At 53.0% G+C, this 21,894-nt stretch overlaps 1 protein-coding gene across 7 annotated transcripts in view; it reads left to right on the top strand.

The window, feature by feature from the left end:
* The window catches only part of NEDD4L (NEDD4 like E3 ubiquitin protein ligase), a 108,283-nt gene that overhangs the window by 63,003 nt on the left and 23,386 nt on the right, over window positions 1-21,894 (top strand). For 3 of the 7 annotated variants that reach the window (XR_011700031.1, XR_011700034.1, XM_071581714.1), the window contains exons 6-13: window positions 13,114-13,164; window positions 15,115-15,176; window positions 15,280-15,382; window positions 15,620-15,786; window positions 16,651-16,783; window positions 17,162-17,338; window positions 19,575-19,649; window positions 21,250-21,309. Coding sequence is in view for 1 of the 7 variants with exons in the window: in XM_071581714.1 (XP_071437815.1) it covers window positions 13,114-13,164; window positions 15,115-15,176; window positions 15,280-15,382; window positions 15,620-15,786; window positions 16,651-16,783; window positions 17,162-17,338; window positions 19,575-19,649; window positions 21,250-21,309 (828 nt within the window). In the remaining 6 variants the exon portion in view is untranslated. The remainder of the gene's footprint in view (window positions 1-13,113; window positions 13,165-15,114; window positions 15,177-15,279; window positions 15,383-15,619; window positions 15,787-16,650; window positions 16,784-17,161; window positions 17,339-19,574; window positions 19,650-21,249; window positions 21,310-21,894) is intronic. The other 4 variants (XR_011700036.1, XR_011700035.1, XR_011700033.1 and 1 more) reach the window with 3 other exon arrangements.

Here is a 21,894-nt window from a genome sequence, read left to right as displayed (position 1 = left end):
ATGCTGGCAGTGTGTCCCCTGCTCTCAGCATGTCCCCTGCTCTCAGCATGTCCCCTGCTCTCAGTGTGTCCCCTGCTCTCAGTGTGTCCCCTGCTCTCAGTGTGCCCATGCTGGCAGTGTGTCCCCTGCTCTCAGTGTGTCCCCTGCTCTCAGTGTGTCCCATGCTCTCAGTGTGTCCCCTGCTCTCAGTGTGTCCATGCTCTCAGTGTGTCCCTGCTCTCAGCGTGTCCATGCTCTCAGTGTGTCCATGCTCTCAGTGTGTCCATGCTGGCAGTGTGTCCCCTGCTCTCAGTGTGTCCCATGGTGGCAGTCTGTCCCCTGCTCTCAGTGTGTCCATGCTCTCAGCGTGTCCATGCTGGCAGTGCTGACACCCCCTCTGGAGCGTGGCCAGCGCCGGGCACTGTGTGTGCTCTGGGACACCCCGGTGCAGAAGGACATGCAGCTCCCAGCCCTGCTGTTCCCCGTCCCCACTGCCTGGTAAAGCTGGGACAGGAGCCGTGTCTGCTGCCACCCTGCCCGTTCCTGTGCTGTGACAGACCTGTGCCATTCCCACGGTGGCTTTGTGTGTTGGAGTTTGTGGCTGCTCAGGGGGGCAGTGCAGGTTCCACTGTGCTCGCAGGGACAGTGGAGCTTTATAAAGGCAAGAAGTTTGTTGCTCAATCGCGTGAGGAGCACAGTTCAAATTGAAAGCGTAACTGTGCTAAATTTATTCCTGTTCTGCCGTGACAGCCCAGTGCTGAAACACACCAAAATATAATGCTTGGAAGAATTTTCCTTATTTGCATGTGGCGTAGACTTAAACTTTTAATGCGAAGTGAGAGTGTTTTTGTTGCAGTCGAGCATGTTTGTGTGCTGTGAATGTGGTTTAGGTTTACAGTGGGTCGGAGCGCGCTCCCCGCCGCAGTCAGCTGCGAGGGCTCTGCTGCTGGGGCTGCTCCTCCCTGATGGAAAAGGAGCAGCTGGGAAGGTGCTGTTTCAGGCTCTTGCTGGCATGAAAAAAAAAAAGGCAAAAACAAACCCCCCACACGCTTACTTTGGAGAGGGGGACCCAGGCCACGTGACTCGCGCCACCCTACCCTCTGTCACCGTGTGTAGGAGCGCTGACGGCTCCTGCCCAATCATGCCTGGAATGCTGCTTGCCACTTGGGCTATTTCTGCTATCTGTCGCTCCCAGGGCCGCAGTGCTAACCGTTTGGCAGATGGGACACTTTTCCTCGGAGTTTATGTCTCTGGTTTTTAACTTCTGGCAGTGCCTGAGTTGTCGCTGTTCTCCCTCTGCCCTCTCTGTAAAACCATGGCCCACCGGCTGCGGTTTCACTTCGGCTCTGGGAGAAGCAACACAGCGCCCGAGTCGGAGATCCTGGAGCGGGGCAGCGAAGATGACTTTCTCCTGGCGTTCCACACGCTGCCCAGGAGGAGCAGCCCCCACGCCTTCTCGCGGCACGGGGCGGACTGTGGCGGGGCCGCGCAGGAGGAGGTGGGCGCCCTGAAGAGGAGCTCCTCCATGTTCATCCCGCAGCTGCTGAGCTGTGCCCACCGCGAGCAGCGGCCCACCAGGAGCTCCTCCATGCAGATCTCGCTGCAGCGCAAAGCTGCCGACGGCGAGTGCGCGATCGCGGCCCCTCCGGGGGACTCTGCGCCCCGGACACCCCCGGACTGCGGGGAGCCCCCGGCAGCCCCTCCGGAGAACCCCTGCTCTGCCCCGGGCAGGGCACAGGTGAGCCCCGGGAACTCTCCCCCCGGGCCGGCGGAGCAGTCGGGCCAGCAGACAGATGGAACTGTGGGCTGTAACCGCAGAGTGCTCTGTGCTGTTCCCTCCCATCCCCGCAGTGAGGAGGCTCCACCGGCCGCCCCACGGGAGGAGGCAAACGGAGCGGCGCCGGGTCGGAACATCGGTGGGGTGAGGATTCAGCATCGGGCTTCGAGTGCGGATGTGCCTCAGGTTACTCTGCTGCCCTTTGGTCCCGAGGCTCCCAACAACGCTCCCACCCCCGAGCCCCGCCGCTGGTCCCTGCAGCATGTGCCAGAGCCGTCAGCAAATTCAGGGAAAAAGTTCTTTGTTCTCCAGTTACAGCAGCCGCAGAGCAGCGGAGCAGGCACGGGAGGAGGATGTGACTTCGGGATTACTGGAACTAAGGGGGACAGACTGGTCAGGTACCCTCGGATACGGCTGGAAAGGAGCACGTCCTACCCTGTCCAGCCGCCGGCAGAAGGAATCGGCCCCACCGCTGACGGGCTGAGTTCAGAACCCCCTGGAAATGGCAGGAACAGGTCAGAAATACCTAGAACCAACTCGGGAGAGCAGATTCCTCAAGGGCAGGGATGCTTGTTCAAAATCAGACCAGACCAAAACACGAGGCAGCAGCACTTCAGGATTCTTGTCACCCGCGGGCCCGAGGAACAAGGCCAGGGTGTTGGTACAGAGGGTCGTGGCGCCCCCGGTCCCACAGCAGCCGCAGTAAGTACGATGTGTGCTGTGCCAGTAACACCCAACTGCCCTGCAGAGCCTGCTGGGCTGCAGCCAAGGCAGCACTTCCATTGTTAGTGCTGGAATGTTCTGCATTTATCAGCAGCGAGCCACGGATCAGCTCTGTTTCTAATCTGCCGTAACTTTGCTCTCAGTTCTGGTTGCATCCAGGGTAATATTTTCAGATCCTACTGTCACATGTTTCTTAATTCAGTGTTATGTCAGCTGGAAAGATTTTTAAAAATCAGAGGATTCAAATGGCAAATTATGTGTTCATGTTTAGTTGGCTGAGGCCTTCATGCACTCTGGTTTTAAAAACAAGTACTTTGGCAGCCTGTAGTGCACACACCCGTGTACTCCACACGCTCCTAAAGTGTGTACTGTAGTGCAAGAGTAGCTGAGACTGCAGCAATCTTGGGGTAATTCCAGTCAAAATACTAATTTAGATAAGGTACCAAGCAGTTAGGATAAAAAATTATCTCTGTTACAGTGATTTTTTTCCTCCTTCTGGAAACAAAAAACACGTCATGTTTTTGTGTGCCACAGGTCCTGATCTGAGTGGCTCAGCACAGCTCAGTAAACGGGCTTGTTGTTTGGATTTGCCTTGGTTTGGTGTTAAGATGGCAAAATTATTTCCAGGGTTTGCTTTGTTACCTCGGGAGGGGATTAATGGTTGGTGTTTTTCAGGCACTTTTCAAAGCCCAAAGTAGGAATGAAGTGAGGGGTTGGGATTAGTCATTTGCTTAAATTGCTTGGCAGTGCAATCCAAGCCGGCCCACTCGAGTTGCGGCGCGGTGGGGATGGCTGGATATAGCCCTGCAGGCTCCAGATGCTGGATATAGCCCTGCAGGCTCCAGATGCTGGATATAGCCCTGCAGGCTCCAGATGCTGGATATAGCCCTGCAGGCTCCAGATGCTGGATATAGCCCTGCAGGCTCCAGATGCTGGATATAGCCCTGGAGGCTCCAGATGCTGGATATAGCTCTGCAGGCTCCAGATGCTGGATATAGCTCTGCAGGCTCCAGATGCTGGATATAGCCCTGCTGGCTCCAGATGCTGGATATAGCCCTGCAGGCTCCAGATGCTGGATATAGCCCTGCAGGCTCCAGATGCTGGATATAGCCCTGCAGGCTCCAGATGCTGGATATAGCTCTGGAGCTCCAGATGCTGGATATAGCTCTGGAGGCTCCAGATGCTGGATATAGCCCTGCAGGCTCCAGGTGCTGGATATAGCCCTGCAGGCTCCAGGTGCTGGATATAGCTCTGGAGGCTCCAGATGCTGGATATAGCCCTGCAGGCTCCAGATGCTGGATATAGCCCTGCAGGCTCCAGATGCTGGATATAGCCCTGCAGGCTCCAGGTGCTGGATATAGCCCTGCAGGCTCCAGGTGCTGGATATAGCCCTGCAGGCTCCAGGTGCTGGATATAGCCCTGCAGGCTCCAGGTGCTGGATATAGCCCTGCAGGCTCCAGGTGCTGGATAGAGCTCTGCAGGCTCCAGGTGCTGGATATAGCCCTGCAGGCTCCAGATGCTGGATATAGCCCTGCAGGCTCCAGATGCTGGATATAGTTCTGCAGGCTCCAGGTGCTGGATATAGCTCTGGAGGCTCCAGATGCTGGATATAGCCCTGCAGGCTCCAGATGCTGGATATAGCCCTGCAGGCTCCAGCTGTGGCTCCAGCGCGGCCTCCGGGGCTCAGGGGCAGCTCGGGGGCAGCTCGGGGGCAGCTGCTCCTGCAGCAGGGCCAGCCATGACTCTGCAGCTTTGCCGTGGAGCAGCTCAGGGGCTCCCAGGCACTCCAGTATTGCCCACTTTGGAGCTCTTGGGCTGGCACTGTGAGTAGAAGAGCACAGAGTATATCCCTAAGCTTTTATCGTACCAATCAAATAAAAGGAAATCCCTTGCTGGCCCAGGTTTGGTTTCAGGCTGGTTTCAGTTTTGGTCAAGAGTGTGTCATGTCTTTCCTGTCAGCCTGAGAACATCTCAGCAGGAAAATCTGGAATGCAGAAGCTTCACTACATTTCTTCTTCATTCGACCTGCTGTATGCAGTGCAGTGTGTTGTGTGCTCAGACCAAAATGAATCTGAATCTCATACAGAAAATGAAACAGGGAGAAGTATGTCTGATTTTCCCTTTCCTATTTATTACCCCCTGCTCCTTTCCAAGATCAGCTGTTCATGGAGAACCACTGTGGTTGATTCTATAAGTAGCTGCAGGATGTCAAACCGAGGACAGCAGCAGAGGTTTGTGGAAATGTGCCCCAGGGTCTGTGCAGCAGTTTCGGTTTCCCTGAGGGATCTCCCCCAAGGTCTCTGCTCTCATCCTCCTGCAGTGAGGATTCCCATACCAAAGACATGCGTTGGTGTTTACAGAGGAGCAGGAGAGAGGTCGTTCCTCTGTGCTCTCAGGTTTAGTGGCCCTGTGGAATGGATTGAAGCAACCACATCCCCCTGAGGGGCTCAGCCCACGTGGCCCCGCCTTCTGCAGGGCAAAAAGTCCCAAAGGAAAATACTTAGTTGAAACTTAAACCTGGAGGTTTTTGTGGTATTTCTTGTCTTTTTAGTGAGCCCAGAAATACGGTGGGTAGATGGGACTGGCTGGGCAGGGTGCCATGGGAAGGGTGGGGAATGGAAGCATTTTGGTGGTGCAAGTTTTGCTTTATTTTTCAACACCCAGAACATGCCTTGGTGAGGTGCCTTTTTCAGTCTGTCCCGCAGAAGTTTGTTTGGAGGATGTATGATGCCACTGTGCCTGAAATACCTGATCTCTTAAGCTGAGGGGAGAAGTGGCCATGGTTTATAGCTGATAGCATGAGAAGAAATGCCTGTGGAGTGTGGCAGCACAGGCAGTGTCTGTCTCTGTGTGTGTGTGTGTGTGTGTGTCTGTGTCTCTCTGTGTGTGTCTGTGTGTCTTTGTGTTTCTGTGTCTCTGTGTCTCTGTGTCTCTCTGTCTCTCTCTGTGTCTCTCTGCCTCTGTCTCTGTGTCTTTGTCTCTGTGTCTCTGTCTCTCTCTGTGTCTCTCTGTCTCTCTCTGTGTCTCTCTGCCTCTGTCTCTCTCTGTGTCTTTGTCTCTGTGTCTCTGTCTCTCTGAGTCTCTCTCTGTCTCTCTCTGTGTCTCTCTCTGTCTGTCTCTGTCTGTGCCTTGGGGCTGTAGCCGCAGCTGCTGCCCCGCATTTGTCCCGCAGCAAACCCCGAGCAGCCTCCGCCGTCCTGCGGCTGCCCCGGGGCTGCTGTGCGGGGAAGTGCTGGGGGCACGCAGAGGATGTTTCATTACCAGGCACGGGGAAATAGTAACTAAAGCCTGAGCTTCTGTCCGAGGGGGAGAATTTGTATTTGGCAGCCTTGTTGCGGACTGTTTTGCCTGCTCTGATACTGTGTATGCCTTGCAGTGGGATGGGTTTGTGCTGTGCGTGTCCCACATGTGGCCATTGTTTGTCACTGGGGACTGTGAGTGCAGAGCTGCATTTGTGGGAAACTCTTCAAAAATGGCGTGTATTGGACACCTGTTGGAGAGAGCTGACAAAGGCAGCTTTGTTGGGAGCAAAATACAACGTGCCTTAACAAAATGCTGCAGGAGTAGGACCGAATTCTACTGAGTTAGCAAAGAGAATGGCACCTCTGGCTCTGCAAACCTGCATTTCTCACAGCTCGGCTCTTCCCTCCTTTCTTAGATATCAATGTAGAATAAATACTGTTGGGAAAGCACAGAATTACTCTTGCTCCAAAGATACCGTGGGATTGGGATGCATAAACCAAACAGAGCAAGCTCAGGTGAGGGGAAGGGAACCCTCCTGGGGATGGAAGTGTCCCTGCCCATGGCAGGGCATGGAACGAGATGGTCTTTGCAGTCCCTTCCTGCTGAACCCACCCCTTACAAAGGCAGCTCTGCTGTCACAGGGGCCAGGGTGCTGCATGCCCAGCTCCTGGGTGTGGGCACCAAGGGCCTGGCCCAGCTGCCATTGGCAGAGGGGTCTGATGGCCTGAACTCTGGCTGAGCCACTGCCTGGCAGCGTTGCCCTCCACGGAAGGGGCAGCAGGGCTGGGTGACACCTGCAGTGCATGTGGTGGGTTTCATACAGACTCTATGGAAGTGGTCAGAAATTCATCTGAGGAATGTGGAACTTGGTGGAATCAGGTCACTGTAAGTGCTGCTCCTGGGCTCAGCCTCTCCCAGGGCTGTGCCTTGCTCGTGCAGAGCTTCCTGCTCCAGTGATACCCCAGGAAGGGGTTCTGGGTCCATTGGTGTGAGGGAAGGGCCTCCATGGGAGACCTCCTGCCATCGCTGGGGCAGTGGATGGGCTTGAGGTGTGTCAGTGATGAGCTTTGTGTTCGCTCAGGGGTCGTTTTCATCACCCAGAGCACAACCAACTGCTGCTGACAAAGCTGTGTAGGGGAAAGGAAGAGCTGCTGGCTGGAATCCTTCTCCAGAGTTAGCAATTAGCCACTGACAATTAATGAATGCAATGGAGATGAGGGAAAATATTTACTCTTACCAGACTCACATAATAATGTATTCTAATGCATTAGTATATTGTGACATAGAGCACAGTGGATCTTGGCAGTTTGTTTTCCCAGGGGGATGGAAACTTTCTTAGTCCTTTTATTTCACTCACTAATTTCTTCATTTTAGTGATGCCCCTTGAGTATAGAAAGGTTGCTGGTAACCCCCTTACACCTTTGTGACATCCTGTGGTTCTGCCAGGGCAAAAGTTGGCAAAGAATAGGCAGTAATCCCTGCAGAAAATTGCTGCTACTAGGCGAGTTCAAGTCCTCTTTTGTATCTGTTTATTCCTGCTGGGGTTTGTTTATTTGTGGGTTTGACCAAAGGCTCAGCAGGACAGTGGGTTTGCTGGCAGAGTTAGAGGAGCTTGCACTGAGGTGGTACAGGGAGTGTTCCATTGCGTGTTCAAAAGAGACACATTTCAGCTCTGTCTGGGATTAGAAGTGTCTGTCTAAGGAACTCAGCACTTCAGACCTTCCTCACATAGGGAGACCCTCCTGCAGCAGGTGTGGGGCAGGGCTGGGGCACCTTTCAGGGGCTGCTTTCTGCCCAGAGCTGCACAGCACTGAGGTGCACAGTGGCTTTGCCTTCTGGACTGCCCATGGCTGAGCTTGCAGACCTTCCTCAGGCACTGCTGCCTGGGCTGCAAAAGCCATTTGCAGAAGGTAATTCACGTAGCCCTTGGCTGAAGGTTTCAAATGGCCCAAATGAATAGTGCTGTGGTTCTCCAGGCTCTGCACTTGCTCTGCAAGGGGTGCAGAGGGATATCTGGAGAGCCTGTGCTCTCTGCAGATAAGGGCTTTGTTGACAGCTGCAGGTAGAGGATGATGAATTCCATCCCTTGGCTCTCTTGAGCTTCCCTGATAGGGAAGAAATCAGTTCTTCCCTCCTCAGTGAGAAATCCCCTCCACTCCCTTTTTAACTGTCCTGTCCACCAGCTGCAGGGCTGTCCCTCAGTGTCCCTCAGTGTCCCTCAGTGTCCCTCAGTGCTGGACAGGGGGACAGTGGCCACACTCAGACCTGGGCACTCCCTGTTTCATTGCCCTCTCCACCAGCTGCAGGGCTGTCCCTCAGTGTCCCTCAGTGTCCCTCAGTGTCCCTCAGTGCTGGACAGGGGGACAGTGGCCACACTCACACCTGGGCACTCCCTGTTTCATTGCCCTCTCCACCAGCTGCAGGGCTGTCCCTCAGTGTCCCTCAGTGTCCCTCAGTGCTGGACAGGGGGACAGTGGCCACACTCAGACCTGGGCACTCCCTTTGTCCTTGCCCTCTCCACCAGCTGCAGGGCTGTCCCTCAGTGCTGTCACTCAGTGTCCCTCGGGGCTGGACAGGGGGCAGTGACCACACTCACACCTGGGCACTCCCTGTTTCATTGCCCTCTCCACCAGCTGCAGGGCTGTCCCTCAGTGTCCCTCAGTGTCCCTCAGGGCTGGACAGGGGGACAGTGGCCACACTCAGACCTGGGCACTCCCTGTTTCATTGCCCTCTCCACCAGCTGCAGGGCTGTCCCTCAGGGCTGTCCCTCAGTGTCCCTCAGTGCTGGACAGGGGGCAGTGGCCACACTCAGACCTGGGCACTCCCTTTGTCCTTGCCCTCTCCACCAGCTGCAGGGCTGTCCCTCAGTCCCTCAGGGCTGTCCCTCAGTGTCCCTCAGGGCTGGACAGGGGGGCAGTGGCCACACTCAGACCTGGGCACTCCCTGTTTCATTGCCCTCTCCACCAGCTGCAGGGCTGTCCCTCAGGGCTGTCCCTCAGTGTCCCTCAGTGGTGGACAGGGGGACAGTGGCCACACTCAGACCTGGGCACTCCCTGTTTCATTGCCCTCTCCACCAGCTGCAGGGCTGTCCCTCAGTGTCCCTCAGGGCTGTCCCTCAGTCCCTCAGTGCTGGACAGGGGGACAGTGGCCACACTCACACCTGGGCACTCCCTGTTTCATTGCCCTCTCCACCAGCTGCAGGGCTGTCCCTCAGGGCTGTCCCTCAGTCCCTCAGGGCTGGACAGGGGGACAGTGGCCACACTCAGACCTGGGCAGAGCAGGAGCTGCTGTTCCAGGAGGGAAGTACCAAGGGCCAGAAGGAATTCTGCTTATTTCTTTCTTGTTCTGAGTGGAGGGCAAACAGCACATGGCCAGTAGTGTAAATTAGTTTGCAGAGTTGAGAATTCCATCCATAATTTTTAGCCAAGTTTTCAGGGTGTCAGGGGGTGGCAGTGCTCTCTTCACCCCATCCCTCCACATTCCCAAAGCTTCCTGGGAAACGATTCTGAGCTCTGGGTCAGGTGTTTTTCTTTTTTCCCTGAAAACTGTATCTTTGGGTATTTCTCTGTGAAGAAACCAGAGGAAAACTTCCTGCAGGAGAGCTGGAAATAACATCACTTTTTCAATGGCAGGAATAAACTCTTTGCTCCAGCAGGGAAAATTGTGTGCAGGTTTGGGTACAACGTGGTCTCATCTCCAAAGCAGAGGCCCCTGATGCACAGTGGAAATGCTGACAGGGTTCCACACTGCAGGTGCCAGCCAGAGCTCCCACAGCACATCACAGAGCAGCCCCCAGGTACAGAGTCCTGATGGCTTTGGTGCTGCTCAGCTGCTTTGCTGGTTGAGAAAAGCTGTCAAGTCAGGCCGAGTTTGGAACGTGTGTGTTTAATGCACAGAAACAGAACAGAAGGTTTTGGTTCAGCAGCTGTTCCAAAGCCAATTCCACCCTGTTTAGTTGGTTTCCAGGTTAAATCTCCTTGGAAAATGTATTACTGCATATGTTTCTCCAAAGTTCAGTGCTTTTATGGCTTTTTATCTACCAGGATGGCATTGGGATCTTCCAACAGTCAGCAGTTCTGTACAGAACAATAAATTCATACAGCAGTATGACCAAGCAGGTTTGTGTCTCCAAAGGGAATGAATAAATCAAAAGAACAACTGCCAGGCTCTGTCTTGGGATTCCAGAAAAGAATAGGAGAAGATCAGCTTTGTGTAAGGTGGAAGGTTTTTTCAGTGAGAGACTCAGCTCTAGATGTCCATGGCCTGACTGGCCTCCTTCTCTGTTATTTGGTGAAATCTGATTTAATCCCACTACATAAGGAAGGGTTTTTAATGGCAGAGAATCATAGATATTCATTCTTTAGAATAAACAAGGCAACAGGAGCCTGCTTAGCATTAGGGGTAGTGCTGAGCAGCCTGCTGGGCACTCACAGTTGGGGCAGGAACTCTGGGCTGTGGTGCCCTGAATGGTGGACTCTGTGGCAGTGGGACTGAACCTTTACAGCCACCCACAGCATTAAAAGAAAGGCAAATTGAGGAATATTGGGAATTACACAAAACATAACAAACTATCAGCTTGGGTGAAATCAAGGGCCTAAATTTGCTTTTGTGAGTGAGTTCTGGGGATAAAAATTGCATGAGGAAATAAATGGTATTTCTGTTTTCCAGCAGTTACTGTCTCTGAAGTGAGGGTGGATACAGGAACTTCTGAGAGGGTTTAGTAACACATGAAGTATGAAAAAGGGCTTTTCAGAAATCAGTTCATGGTGATGTTATTTGAGTTCTATTACATGGCTTTAATTTACTGTGTTAAAATATCTGACTGTAACTGAGCAAGTGAAGTACCATTTTTTGCTGTTTGCACGTGTGGGTAATGGCAGAGCCTGTCTGAGTAGGAGAACCTTCCAGGAACCCTTTTGCTGTGGGAACTGGGTTAGGTCTGCAGGTAGAGGTCCTGGGCTTAGGGGCAGCTGCATTTCTTGGTCCAGGTGAGGCCCGAGGGGAGGGCCAGGATGCTGCAGGGGCAGGGAGGAAAGCAGCAGGAATGCTGGGATCAGGAGTGACTCCCTCTGCTCCTGTCACTGCATGGCCGTTGTGATGATGTAAATGAGGATCTCCCTGCATGGACGGGAACTCGATGATTTTGTGTTTGCTCAGTGAATGACTGGATGCAGCTATTTATACTCTGCCTGCAGTTTCTTGTGAGCACCTGAGTCACAGTTTCACAGTCACCTGCCAGCACTAATCCTGTAACAGCCTCAGCAATGAGGTTCTGCACCCCAGAGGAGGCTCAGGAACCACTCACAGTGTCCTGGCCGGTGCCTCTGGCATGAATCCATCAGCGTGGAAGGAGAGCCCTCAGACCTGCAGGGGTCAGTTGTGCAGCTGGCAGAACCAACCACGTACTTATCAAGGTTTGCTGCAGCCAAAATAGTGTGCTCAGCTATCACCCCAGTCCTGCCCTGCTCCCTGCTTTGCCTCACAGTCAATGTTACATTTCAGCAGCTGAAGGAGTTCAGGTTAAATGATGGGTGCACAGTTGAGGCAATACCACCTTTTGGTCCAAGTCTGACAGCTGAACTGGGAACTAGAGACACTTCCCCTTGGAGACCAACAAACTTCAGTCTTTGAAATGAAGATCAATACAATTAATTTGGGACTTTCTTTACTGTGATTCCCACTTTGTTTCAGTACCAAGTGAAACTGAGGTGCTTGTATCCAGTGCTGAGGTTCACCTGAACGTTCCTTCTTTGCACTGACATGTCAGGGGTGCTTTTCCTTTCTCTACTATTTCTGGGCCTGAGGGCTTTTAGGGCACTGTAACTTTATCCCAGGCTTTTGTTTCTGGCTTTTCAGCTTGGATAGTTATCAAGTTGCAGCCTAATTTTTACTTGCATTTGTCTTGGGAGTGTCACCTTGTCACCTAAATGTCCCACACTGAACAGTTGTTTCACACTGTGTTTGGCACAAGTTGCAATTCCAAAGTAGTTCTGTGGTTTTAAAGCTTTTTCAGTCCCTGAGTACTAATAACACTTACTGGAGTGTTTCCTTGTGCCATTGCCTTTGGTGAGGGCTCTCTCTAATCCTGATCTTTTATGAGATCATGGGTAAAATACCTACAAACTGTTCTGTACAGGAAAATTAAACATGTGCTTACTCTGTTCCAAATGTATTTTGAGGTAGTATCTTTTATCTTCCAGCAATTGCTGCTTCTGCTGTTTGTCCTCACCTCCCTTGGGCACAGGGATCCTTTGCTGTGTTCCCTTGGTATGAATCATATCCATGCCAGGAGCAGTGAGGACTCATTCCAGTTACAGAGCTGGCTGGGACTCTGGGGTTTCCTGTTCCACTCTGAGCTACAAGACAGATTTCTTTGGTTCAGCTTCTTTTAAGGCTGTTCCTGACCAACCTGAACATTTTCCATGTTTTTCTTGAGCTGAAAGCTGCAGGAACAGATGTAGCAACAAGATCAAATTTTCTTCAGAGTAGTTGATATTGGAGTTACTGTATTGAAGCAGGAGGTGGTGGGTACTTGGCATTTGCCAATATTAAGGGAAGAAATATGTTAATTCCCTAAAATCAGGACATACTTCCAGGGATTTTAGTAATTTCTAGAAAGAAATCTACTCACTATTTTTACTGGAAATTGGAAAAACTTGAGGCTCCTTGGTGCAGATGTGCTTTCTGTGTTGTTCATGAGCATCCAGCACAGCAGGAGATTCATGATGGGGGATCCCAGAACCTCATCCTATCCTTGTGCTAGAAACACAGTTCTTGTGTTATCATGTAAAGTATGAATTTTAATATTAAACTTAATGCTCTGCTATGAGAAATATGTAAACTTGGCTCTGGAGCAGCAGCCTGCACTTCCTGGAATTCCATGCATAGTGTGGCTAAAAATAGGCAGCAGGTTCTGTGGGAATCACTGGTGCTGATCTGGTATCAGAAACAGTGTGTCAGGGAAACTGGGCTGGGTTTGGAAGGATACAACTGCTGCATTTTGTTAATTCCTCTCTGGAGCACAGGGCCAGCTCCCTCCCGTGGGAATTCCCTGAGTCCAGGTGAGCTGCTCCACTGGGGCAGAGTGGGAGGTGCAGCTGTGGGAGCTGCCCAGCAGCAATGGGGGTCTGGCTGTGCCAGGTGGGGCTTGGCCCTGTCCCCTCACCAGGACCAGGCTTTGGTGGCCCCCAGGCAGGGCTGTGGTAGCACCAGCACACCTGGAGAGAGGAATGACAGCAACAAATCATGAGGAGATGGGAACCAGGAACTGCTAAAATAATGGTACCCAGCCATCTTTGGTTTTGTTCCATTGTGACTCGATTGTTGTTCACCATTTTTGCTTTTCTGCTGTAAAATTACTCCTTTTTCTGCCTTTGTTTCTCCTGTGACAGACCAGAGACGACTTCCTGGGCCAGGTGGATGTGCCACTCAGTCACCTCCCGGTAAGCAGAGCCCCGTGCCAGGCCAGGCTTGGGAACCCTGGGATGTACAGCCCATCCCATGCACAGTCCTTGTGCCAGGCCAGGCCTGGGAGCCCTGGGATGTGCAACAGCCCATCCCATGCACAGTCCCTGTGCCAGGCCAGGCTTGGGAACCCTGGGATGTACAACAGCTCAGTCCACGCACAGTCCCTGTGCCAGGCCAGGCCTGGGAACCCTGGGATGTACAGCCCATCCCATGCACAGTCCTTGTGCCAGGCCAGGCTTGGGAACCCTGGGATGTACAACAGCTCAGTCCATGCACAGTCCCTGTGCCAGGCCTGGGAGCCCTGGGATGTACAGCCCATCCCATGCACAGTCCCTGTGCCAGGCCAGGCCTGGGAACCCTGGGATGTACAACAGCTCAGTCCATGCACAGTCCCTGTGCCAGGCCAGGCCTGGGATGTACAGCCCATCCCATGCACAGCCCATTCCATGCACAGCCCATCCCACACACAGTCCTTGTGCCAGGCCAGGCCTGGGATGTACAGCCCATCCCATGCACAGTTCCTGTGCCAGGCCAGGCTTGGGAACCCTGGGATGTACAACAGCTCAGTCCATGCACAGTCCTTGTGCCAGGCCAGGCTTGGGAACCCTGGGATGTACAACAGCCCATCCCATGCACAGTTCCTGTGCCAGGCCAGGCTTGGGAACCCTGGGATGTACAACAGCTCAGTCCATGCACAGTCCTTGTGCCAGGCCAGGCTTGGGAACCCTGGGATGTACAACAGCTCAGTCCATGCACAGTCCTTGTGCCAGGCCAGGCTTGGGAACCCTGGGATGTACAACAGCCCATCCCATGCACAGTTCCTGTGCCAGGCCAGGCTTGGGAACCCTGGGATGTACAGCCCATCCCATGCACAGTCCCTGTGCCAGGCCAGGCCTGGGATGTACAACAGCTCAGTCCATGCACAGTCCCTGTGCCAGGCCAGGCCTGGGAACCCTGGGATGTACAGCCCATCCCATGCACAGTCCCTGTGCCAGGCCAGGCCTGGGATGTACAACAGCTCAGTCCATGCACAGTTCCTGTGCCAGGCCAGGCCTGGGAGCCCTGGGATGTACAACAGCTCAGTCCATGCACAGTCCCTGTGCCAGGCCAGGCCTGGGATGTACAGCCCATTCCATGTACAGCCCATTCCATGCACAGCCCATCCCACACACAGTCCTTGTGCCAGGCCAGGCCTGGGAGGGAGCCCTGTTAGAAACAAAAATAAATATGTATGTATATGTACTGATTGTTTTAGCCTTGGTGCAGACATTTCTGTTATCATATACTGGTTTGGGTGACTAACACTGGCTAGATAATATAGTTCATATTTTTTAATGTTGCATATGCTGATGTTACCTCTGTGACCTTGCAGGGCTTTTTATGTATCAGTGGGTGAAGTTACTGCAAGTGTTTACATCTAAATAAGGTGTCAGTTTAGCATAATTTGCTCTCTGTGTCTGAATTTGGCTCTTTGCTGTTGATGGATGTTATTGTGAGAGGAAAGTGGCTCAGTAATGACTTGCAGGGATGCTTGTTTAGATCTGTCTGTTATGGCTGATCTGGAGTCATAACTCTGGTGTTGTTGGGTTATAAATATAATAGTGGAAACTCTGATGGAACAAACAGAAACGTGTTCTGGTGGAAAATGCCTCCTTCCTCTCTACTGTCATCCAGTTGTTGTTTCTGTGCTTGAGGGGACATCTCCATTTATGTCTCTATATGCACAGACATTATTTAAAGAATAAGAAATCGTAAGAAATCTGAAATTCTTGTGGAGCAGGAAGCTCTCAAGATTCCAGGCTTTATGAAATGTAGGTTTCAGTGGCAGTCAGTGATGTAACCTGTCAACCTGGCCTGTGAATGTTGTTTATGTGGCTGCACTTGGAGCAAACCCTTTAATTTGCCCTTTTCTCCTCTGCTCACAGACTGAAGACCCGACCATGGAGAGGCCATACACATTTAAGGATTTCCTCCTCAGACCAAGAAGGTGAGGGGAAGGCCCTTTGTGCTTTAAAAGATTTCTTGCTGCAGGATTTTTTCTTTGCAGCTCTTTAAGGGTTGTTAATGCAACGCACCTCCTCGTCTTCCAGCCACAAATCCCGTGTGAAGGGTTTCCTGAGGCTGAAGATGGCTTACATGCCCAAGAATGGTGGCCAGGAGGAGGAGAACAGCGACCAGAGGGACGACTCCGAGGTAAGGCTGAGCACTCCTGGCAGCATTCCAGGCTCTGCAGAGCCAGCTAAAATGTGGGAGCAGCTGTACCCTGAGGGTAAAGCCCTGGAAGCAGCTGGTTCTCGTGGCCCTGAGCCACCAGGAGAACACCCAGCCACCTTTGGGAATGCTCTGTGATGGACTGCGCGGGGTTAGTTCTTTCCTCATGGCAGTGACGTGTATCCACACTGAAAGGAGGTTTCTCCCTTCATTCCCAAGCACGGCTGGGACGTGGTGGATTCCAGCGACTCTGCAAACCAGCGCCAGGAGGAGCTGCCGCCGCCGCCGCTGCCCCCGGGCTGGGAGGAGAAGGTGGACAACCTGGGCAGGACCTACTACGTGAACCACAACAACAGGACCACGCAGTGGCACCGGCCGAGCCTGATGTGAGCACCTTCAGCCAGGGGAAACAGCCCTTTGTGGGGCTTGAAAAGCTCCCCGCCCCCAGCACATCACACAGACAGGGATATTCTGGGAAGTTCCAGGAAATCCGAAGGGGTGGGAGGGAAGTCAGTGCATTAACAATGTACCTTAGAATATGGGGAGACAGATGTGGAATTTTTCACTAAGTAATTCAACAGGAATAAATTGCTTTGTTCTGTAGAGGCTGTTGAAAAGATAAGGATAAAAGTCAACTCTGTCAAGTTTTACTGAAGTTGAACAGATTAGCTTGGAGGAGATCCTGGTTACTCCTCAGTGTGCAGGCTGCATTCCCTGGATGTGCCAAGGGGAAGCTCCTCTGCAGGCTGTCAGGATGTGTGTCAGGGTTGGATTTAGAAAGCTGTGGCAAGCTTACAAAGTGTGGATAACTGACAGAGTTGAGAATTCCACTGAGACCACGTATTTAACCCAGCACTGCCAAGGCCACCACTGAACCATGTCCCAGGAAGTGCTGGATTCTCCAGCACTGGACACTCCCAGGGCTGGGCTGCACAGGGTGCTGGGCCTCCTTGTCTAGGCTGTGCTTTCTTTGCCAGGAAAGGCTGGACCACTTAACCCTTCAGGTCCTTCCCCACCTGGTGTTGTGTCATTCTGGGACATTTGTGAAGTGCTTCCAGTTTATTCTCTTTGGGTTGAGGGATCGAATGGTCTCCTGATTACAAAGCCTGACGTGTGCATGAATGGTGATTTTTCTAATCAGAAGCACTGCTGAGGTTCTGAAGGCCTTGGACAGAGCAGGGGTTTAGTTTCACTTGGGTTGTTTTCTTGTTCTTTCCCCCTGCCCGTGGTCCTGTTTGCCCCCCCTGCAGCGATGTGGGGTCAGACTCGGATAACAACATCAGGCAGATCAACCAGGAGGCGGCTCACCGGCGGTTCCGCTCGCGGAGACACATCAGTGAGGACCTGGAGCCGGAGCCTGCGGAGAGCGGAGACATTCCTGAGGTGTGTCCTGGCATTACAGAGTGGCTGCACTGCAGGCTGGTGTGTTTGGGAAAATGCCAGTGCCACAGTGACAGTCCGGCCAGAGCTGTACTGCCGAGGCCCTGTGCAGCTGGGGGACACACTTACAACCCCAAGTTGCTTGTCATTTATACACTGACAGAAACACTTTCATATTCTGCTTGGAATAAGTGGGATAAGTTGTAAAAAGAGGAGCTGGACTGGCTGGAACTGCCATGTGCTTCAGTTTTCTGTAGTGCCTTGATTAGGGGGAAGAGAAGCTGTTGTTTGTTGGTCACAGTGAGGTGATCACATGAAAGGCAAAGGGAAAGGAGGCTTCGTCTGTATAAATCCTTAACTTGGTTTCTTCTCTTTTGACAGCCTTGGGAAACCATCTCAGAGGAGGCAGGTGCCAGTGGAGATTCCCTGAGCCTGTCCCTACCACCCCCCCCTGCGTCCCCGGTGTCCCGGAGCAGCCCCCAGGAGCTGTGTGAGGAGCTGAGCCGGAGGCTGCAGGTCAGCCCCGACTCCAACGGGGAGCAGCTCGGCCCTGTCATGGTGGGTAACTGCTGGGTGTGCTGAGTCAGGGGGGTCTGAGGGGCTGGAACTATGAGGAGGGGCTGCAGGTCAGCCCCGACTCCAACGGGGAGCAACTCGGCCCTGTGCTGGTGGGTAACTGCTGGGTGTGCTGAGTCAGGGGGGTCTGAGGGGCTGCAGGTCACCCCTCACTCCAAAGGGGAGCAGCTCGGCCCTGTGCTGGTGGGTAACTGCTGGGTGAGCTGAGTCAGGGGGGTCTGAGGGGCTGCAGTTCCTTGGGGAGGGGCTGCAGGTCAGCCCCGACTCCAACGGGGAGCAGCTCGGCCCTGTCATGGTGGGTAACTGCTGGGTGAGCTGAGTCAGGGGGGTCTGAGTGGCTGGAACTATGCAGGTCAGCCCTGACTCCAACGGGGAGCAGCTCGGCCCTGTCATGGTGGGTCACTGCTGAGTGTGCTGAGTCAGGGGGGTCTGAGGGGCTGCAGGTCAGCCCCGACTCCAACAGGGAGCAGCTCGGCCCTGTCATGGTGGGTAACTGCTGAGTGAGCTGAGTCAGGGGGGTCTGAAGGGCTGCAGTTCCTTGGGGAGGGGCTGCAGTTCCTTGGGGAGGGGCTGCTGGCCACCCCTCACTCCAAAGGGGAGCAGCTCGGCCCTGTCATGGTGGGTCACTGCTGAGTGTGCTCAGTCAGGGGGGTCTGAGGGGCTGGAACTATGCAGGTCAGCCCCGACTCCAACGGGGAGCAGCTCGGCCCTGTGCTGGTGGGTAACTGCTGGGTGAGCTGAGTCAGGGGGGTCTGAGGGGCTGCAGTTCCTTGGGGAGGGGCTGCAGGTCAGCCCTCACTCCAAAGGGGAGCAGCTGGGCCCTGTGCTGGTGGGTAACTGCTGGGTGTGCTGAGTCAGGGGGGTCTGAGGGACTGCAGTTCCTTGGGGAGGGGCTGCAGGTCAGCCCTCACTCCAAAGGGGAGCAGCTGGGCCCTGTCATGGTGGGTAACTGCTGGGTGTGCTGAGTCAGGGGGGTCTGAGGGGCTGTGACCCCCTTGGGGAGGGGCTGCAGGTCACCCCTCACTCCAGAGGGGAGCAGCTCGGCCCTGTGCTGGTGGGTAACTGCTGAGTGAGCTGAGTCAGGGGGGGTCTGAGGGGCTGTGACCCCCTTGGGGAGGGGCTGCAGGTCACCCCTCACTCCAAAGGGGAGCAGCTCGGCCCTGTGCTGGTGGGTCACTGCTGGGTGTGCTGAGTTAGGGGGGTCTGAGGGGCTGTGACCCCCTTGGGGAGGGGCTGCAGGTCACCCCTCACTCCAAAGGGGAGCAGTTCGGCCCTGTCATGGTGGGTAACTGCTGAGTGTGCTCAGTCAGGGAGGTCTGAGGGGCTGGAACTATGGGGAGGGGCTGCAGGTCAGCCCTGGCTCCAACGAGGAGCAGCTTGGCCCTGTCATGGTGGGTTACTGCTGAGTGTGCTCAGTCAGGGGGGTCTGAGGGGCTGTGACCCCCTTGGGGAGGGGCTGCTGGCCACCCCTCACTCCAAAGGGGAGCAGCTGGGCCCTGTCATGGTGGGTAACTGCTGGGTGTGCTCAGTCAGGGGGGTCTGAGGGGCTGTGACCCCCCCTTGGGGAGGGGCTGCTGGTCCCAGGGGCACCTGAGCAGGCAGGTGACATGACCTGCCAAAAGCACAGCACATGTCACCATAGAACAGACTGCCTGAAACAACACATTTAGTGCTCCTTCCCTGCAAGTGTAACTTCAGATGCTGCTGCTGTTACATGTTCAGTGAAACCAAATATGTGAGAGTGGAGAATATCAAGCTATGAATTCCCAAAGGAAAGAGGAAAAAACAAAAAAAATGGTCTCTGTATTTCTGTTATCTCTTAGTTTGTCAGACGGGGGATACCACAAAAAATCAGGATAATACACTTACAAGTGGGACTATATGTTTCTGATTAGGAACAATTGTAAATGCTAAACAGAACATCATGCTCTGATTGGTTTATTTTTTATTTTGGTATATGCCATCAAGGTACCTCTGCAGTTTAAGAGAGAAGAAATCATATTTACTGTTGTTCTCACCAAACAGAATCTTGATGACATGCTGTAGGGCTCTGAGAGATGGGAATGTCACCTGAACACTGGTCAGCAAACAACAACAGTTGTTTACAGGAGATTTTGTTACAAAAGGATTAGTACCTGTGATTACTGAATTTACTGAATAACCTCCATGTTTGAAGACACCTTAACTTACAGACATCTTTCTTTTGTTTTTCTTCCAGCAAAGAGAACCTTCCTCAAGGCTGAGGTCGTGCAGCGTGACAGACACAGTGGCTGAGCAGTCCCAGTTAGCCCTGGTAAGCCAAAGCTCCCTTGGAGTTCCTCCTTTGGGGATTCTCTGATTCTGAGTAACACCTTTCCTTGGGTCAGCTCTGGGCAGACACAGACAGTGACCAGTGTGGCCATCTGACTGTCCCAGCCAGTTAGGGAGCCCAGGAGCACTGGGCCTGGTCAGCAGCTGAAACAGGGACATTCCTGGGGGAGGAGAACCTTTGGAGTCTGAGCACAGTCATGCTCTCCTCAGTCACCCAACATGGGAATTTGGGTTACTGCACTCACATGTACAGCCAGTGTGGAGGGACACTCCTCCAAGGGCTGTTCCCAGCTGGAAGAGGAGAGGGCAGGAGCACCAGGTCTGCCTGGAACTGCAGCAGCCACAGGACTCTCCTGGCAGGTGTATTTCTGTAGTCCATAAATTGATTGCACTTGCAGTATATACATATGTCTAACACCCAAAGGAGCTGGTGCTTTGCCTGGTTGCAGTGAAAAGGAGCCTTGTTGTGATAGTCATGGAACAACAGACCAGCACAGAATTGCAGTTCTTTAATATGAAGGATGTAGGGAAGCAGCTTCTGCAGGTGTATTTGAGGAGATCCTTCAAACAGGAAAAGATACAAAGGTGTTTTGTAAACAAAGCTTGTCTCTCCCATCAGAGCCAAGCACACCTTTGGTCCAGCTGACAGGAAGGGTACCTGTCCTGCAGATGGGGGTTGCAGAGGGTGGGGGGCTGTGGCCCCTCTGCCCCCTCAGCAGTAGGTACAGAGAGACCACTTAAAATAGGAGTGTACAGGGTGTGCTTTTGGATAAAACTGGTCAGTTTGCAAAAGGAATATTTAAAAAAAATTAGACTTTTATTCCAGAATTTTTTCTCCATTTTTTTATTAGAAATGTGTCCCATGTGAATCTGCAAATAGAAAATCTGTGCATATTTTTCATTCAAGTATAGAGTATATCATTTAAGTATAGAGTGTATCAATATTTGTTACTGAAGCTGCTGTCGCGCCTCTGCTGTTCTCCCTGTTGCTCTTGGGCTGACATTTCCAGAACCACTGAGCTCTCCCATGTTCTGGCGGGTGTTTGGTGTCCCTCAGCACCTTCTGTCCCCTCCCTCCCGGGGCAGGGCACCGTGCTGGGTCCCAGGGTCCTGCCCCAGCTCTGCTCTCTGTGCCAGGCAGAGGGTTCTCCTGCAGCTGGGGGTGCCAGGGCTGTCCCTTGCTTTGTTCAGCTCTCCTGGAGCCCTCCCAGGGGCTGTACCTGGGCCCTCAGGTGGGGCTGAGCATGGGCCTTTCTCCTGTCCTTGGGGGACACTCAGTTGTCCAAGCCAGCAGCACTGAGGGCATTGCTCTGAAACAGCATCTTACCTGATCTTACTCAATTTCATCCTTCCTGAGCCAATGATCATCTCTCTGCTGGCAGCTAAAGACATTCTTTCTTCCTGACTGCAGCGCTTTGAGAGTCTGGCTTGGTTACCAGTGATTGATGGCTCTCACTTCTGCCATTACCTTAAACACTTTTTCTGTCTAATTGCTCTCTCTTAATGAACGTGACTGCTAAAGATGTGAGAGTGACCTGTGCCTTCCCCACTCAAACTGTGTAACATTCCTTATCATTTGACAGCAGAGTGGCCCCTCTAGGAGAGCTCGTTCTTCAACTGTCTCAGGTGGAGAGGAGCCCACGGTAATAAACTTTCTCAAGCACTATCTCTGAGTAAACTGGGGGGACATTCAGGTCTGGTACAACAGGGAAGCTTTTCTGCACACAGCAGGTGTGTGTGGAATGGAACACAAGCACTGAAACAAGAGTTCCGTGTTCTTGTCTGGAAATGTCTCAAAACACTCAAATCCTGGCATGGCTCAGGGATTGGATGTGCTGCCACTGAGCTGTGACAACACTGAGCACTCAGGAAGTGCCAGGGGCTCCTGAAAGGTGCAGCAGCTGATTCTTTAAACGGATCCTGGAAGCAGCAGGGGGACACAGAGCTGAGTTTGCAGCTTGCATCTCTCTTCCCTTACTCTCCATTAGTCAAATGAATCTTTATTGAGGTTGATCTTCGTTTGAGAGCTGTGGAGGTCTAGCAATGTATCACAGAGCTCTTAATGGACTTATTTAATGCCAGTTTAATTTTCCAGCAGTTGATCAGCATTCCAGTTCGATCATCCAATAAAATTCTTGATGTGCTTTGCTGAAACTAATGCAGGGAAAGTGGGCTTAATTTATAATGGACTTTGTCAAAAACATCCCATTCTTTGTCCTGATTAGCTG

This window comes from Pithys albifrons, chromosome Z (genome assembly GCF_047495875.1).
Source record: "Pithys albifrons albifrons isolate INPA30051 chromosome Z, PitAlb_v1, whole genome shotgun sequence".
In the NCBI taxonomy this organism is placed as follows: domain Eukaryota; kingdom Metazoa; phylum Chordata; class Aves; order Passeriformes; family Thamnophilidae; genus Pithys; species Pithys albifrons.
Note: the sequence above shows the minus strand (reverse complement) of the source record. Positions and strands in the feature narration are given on the sequence as shown.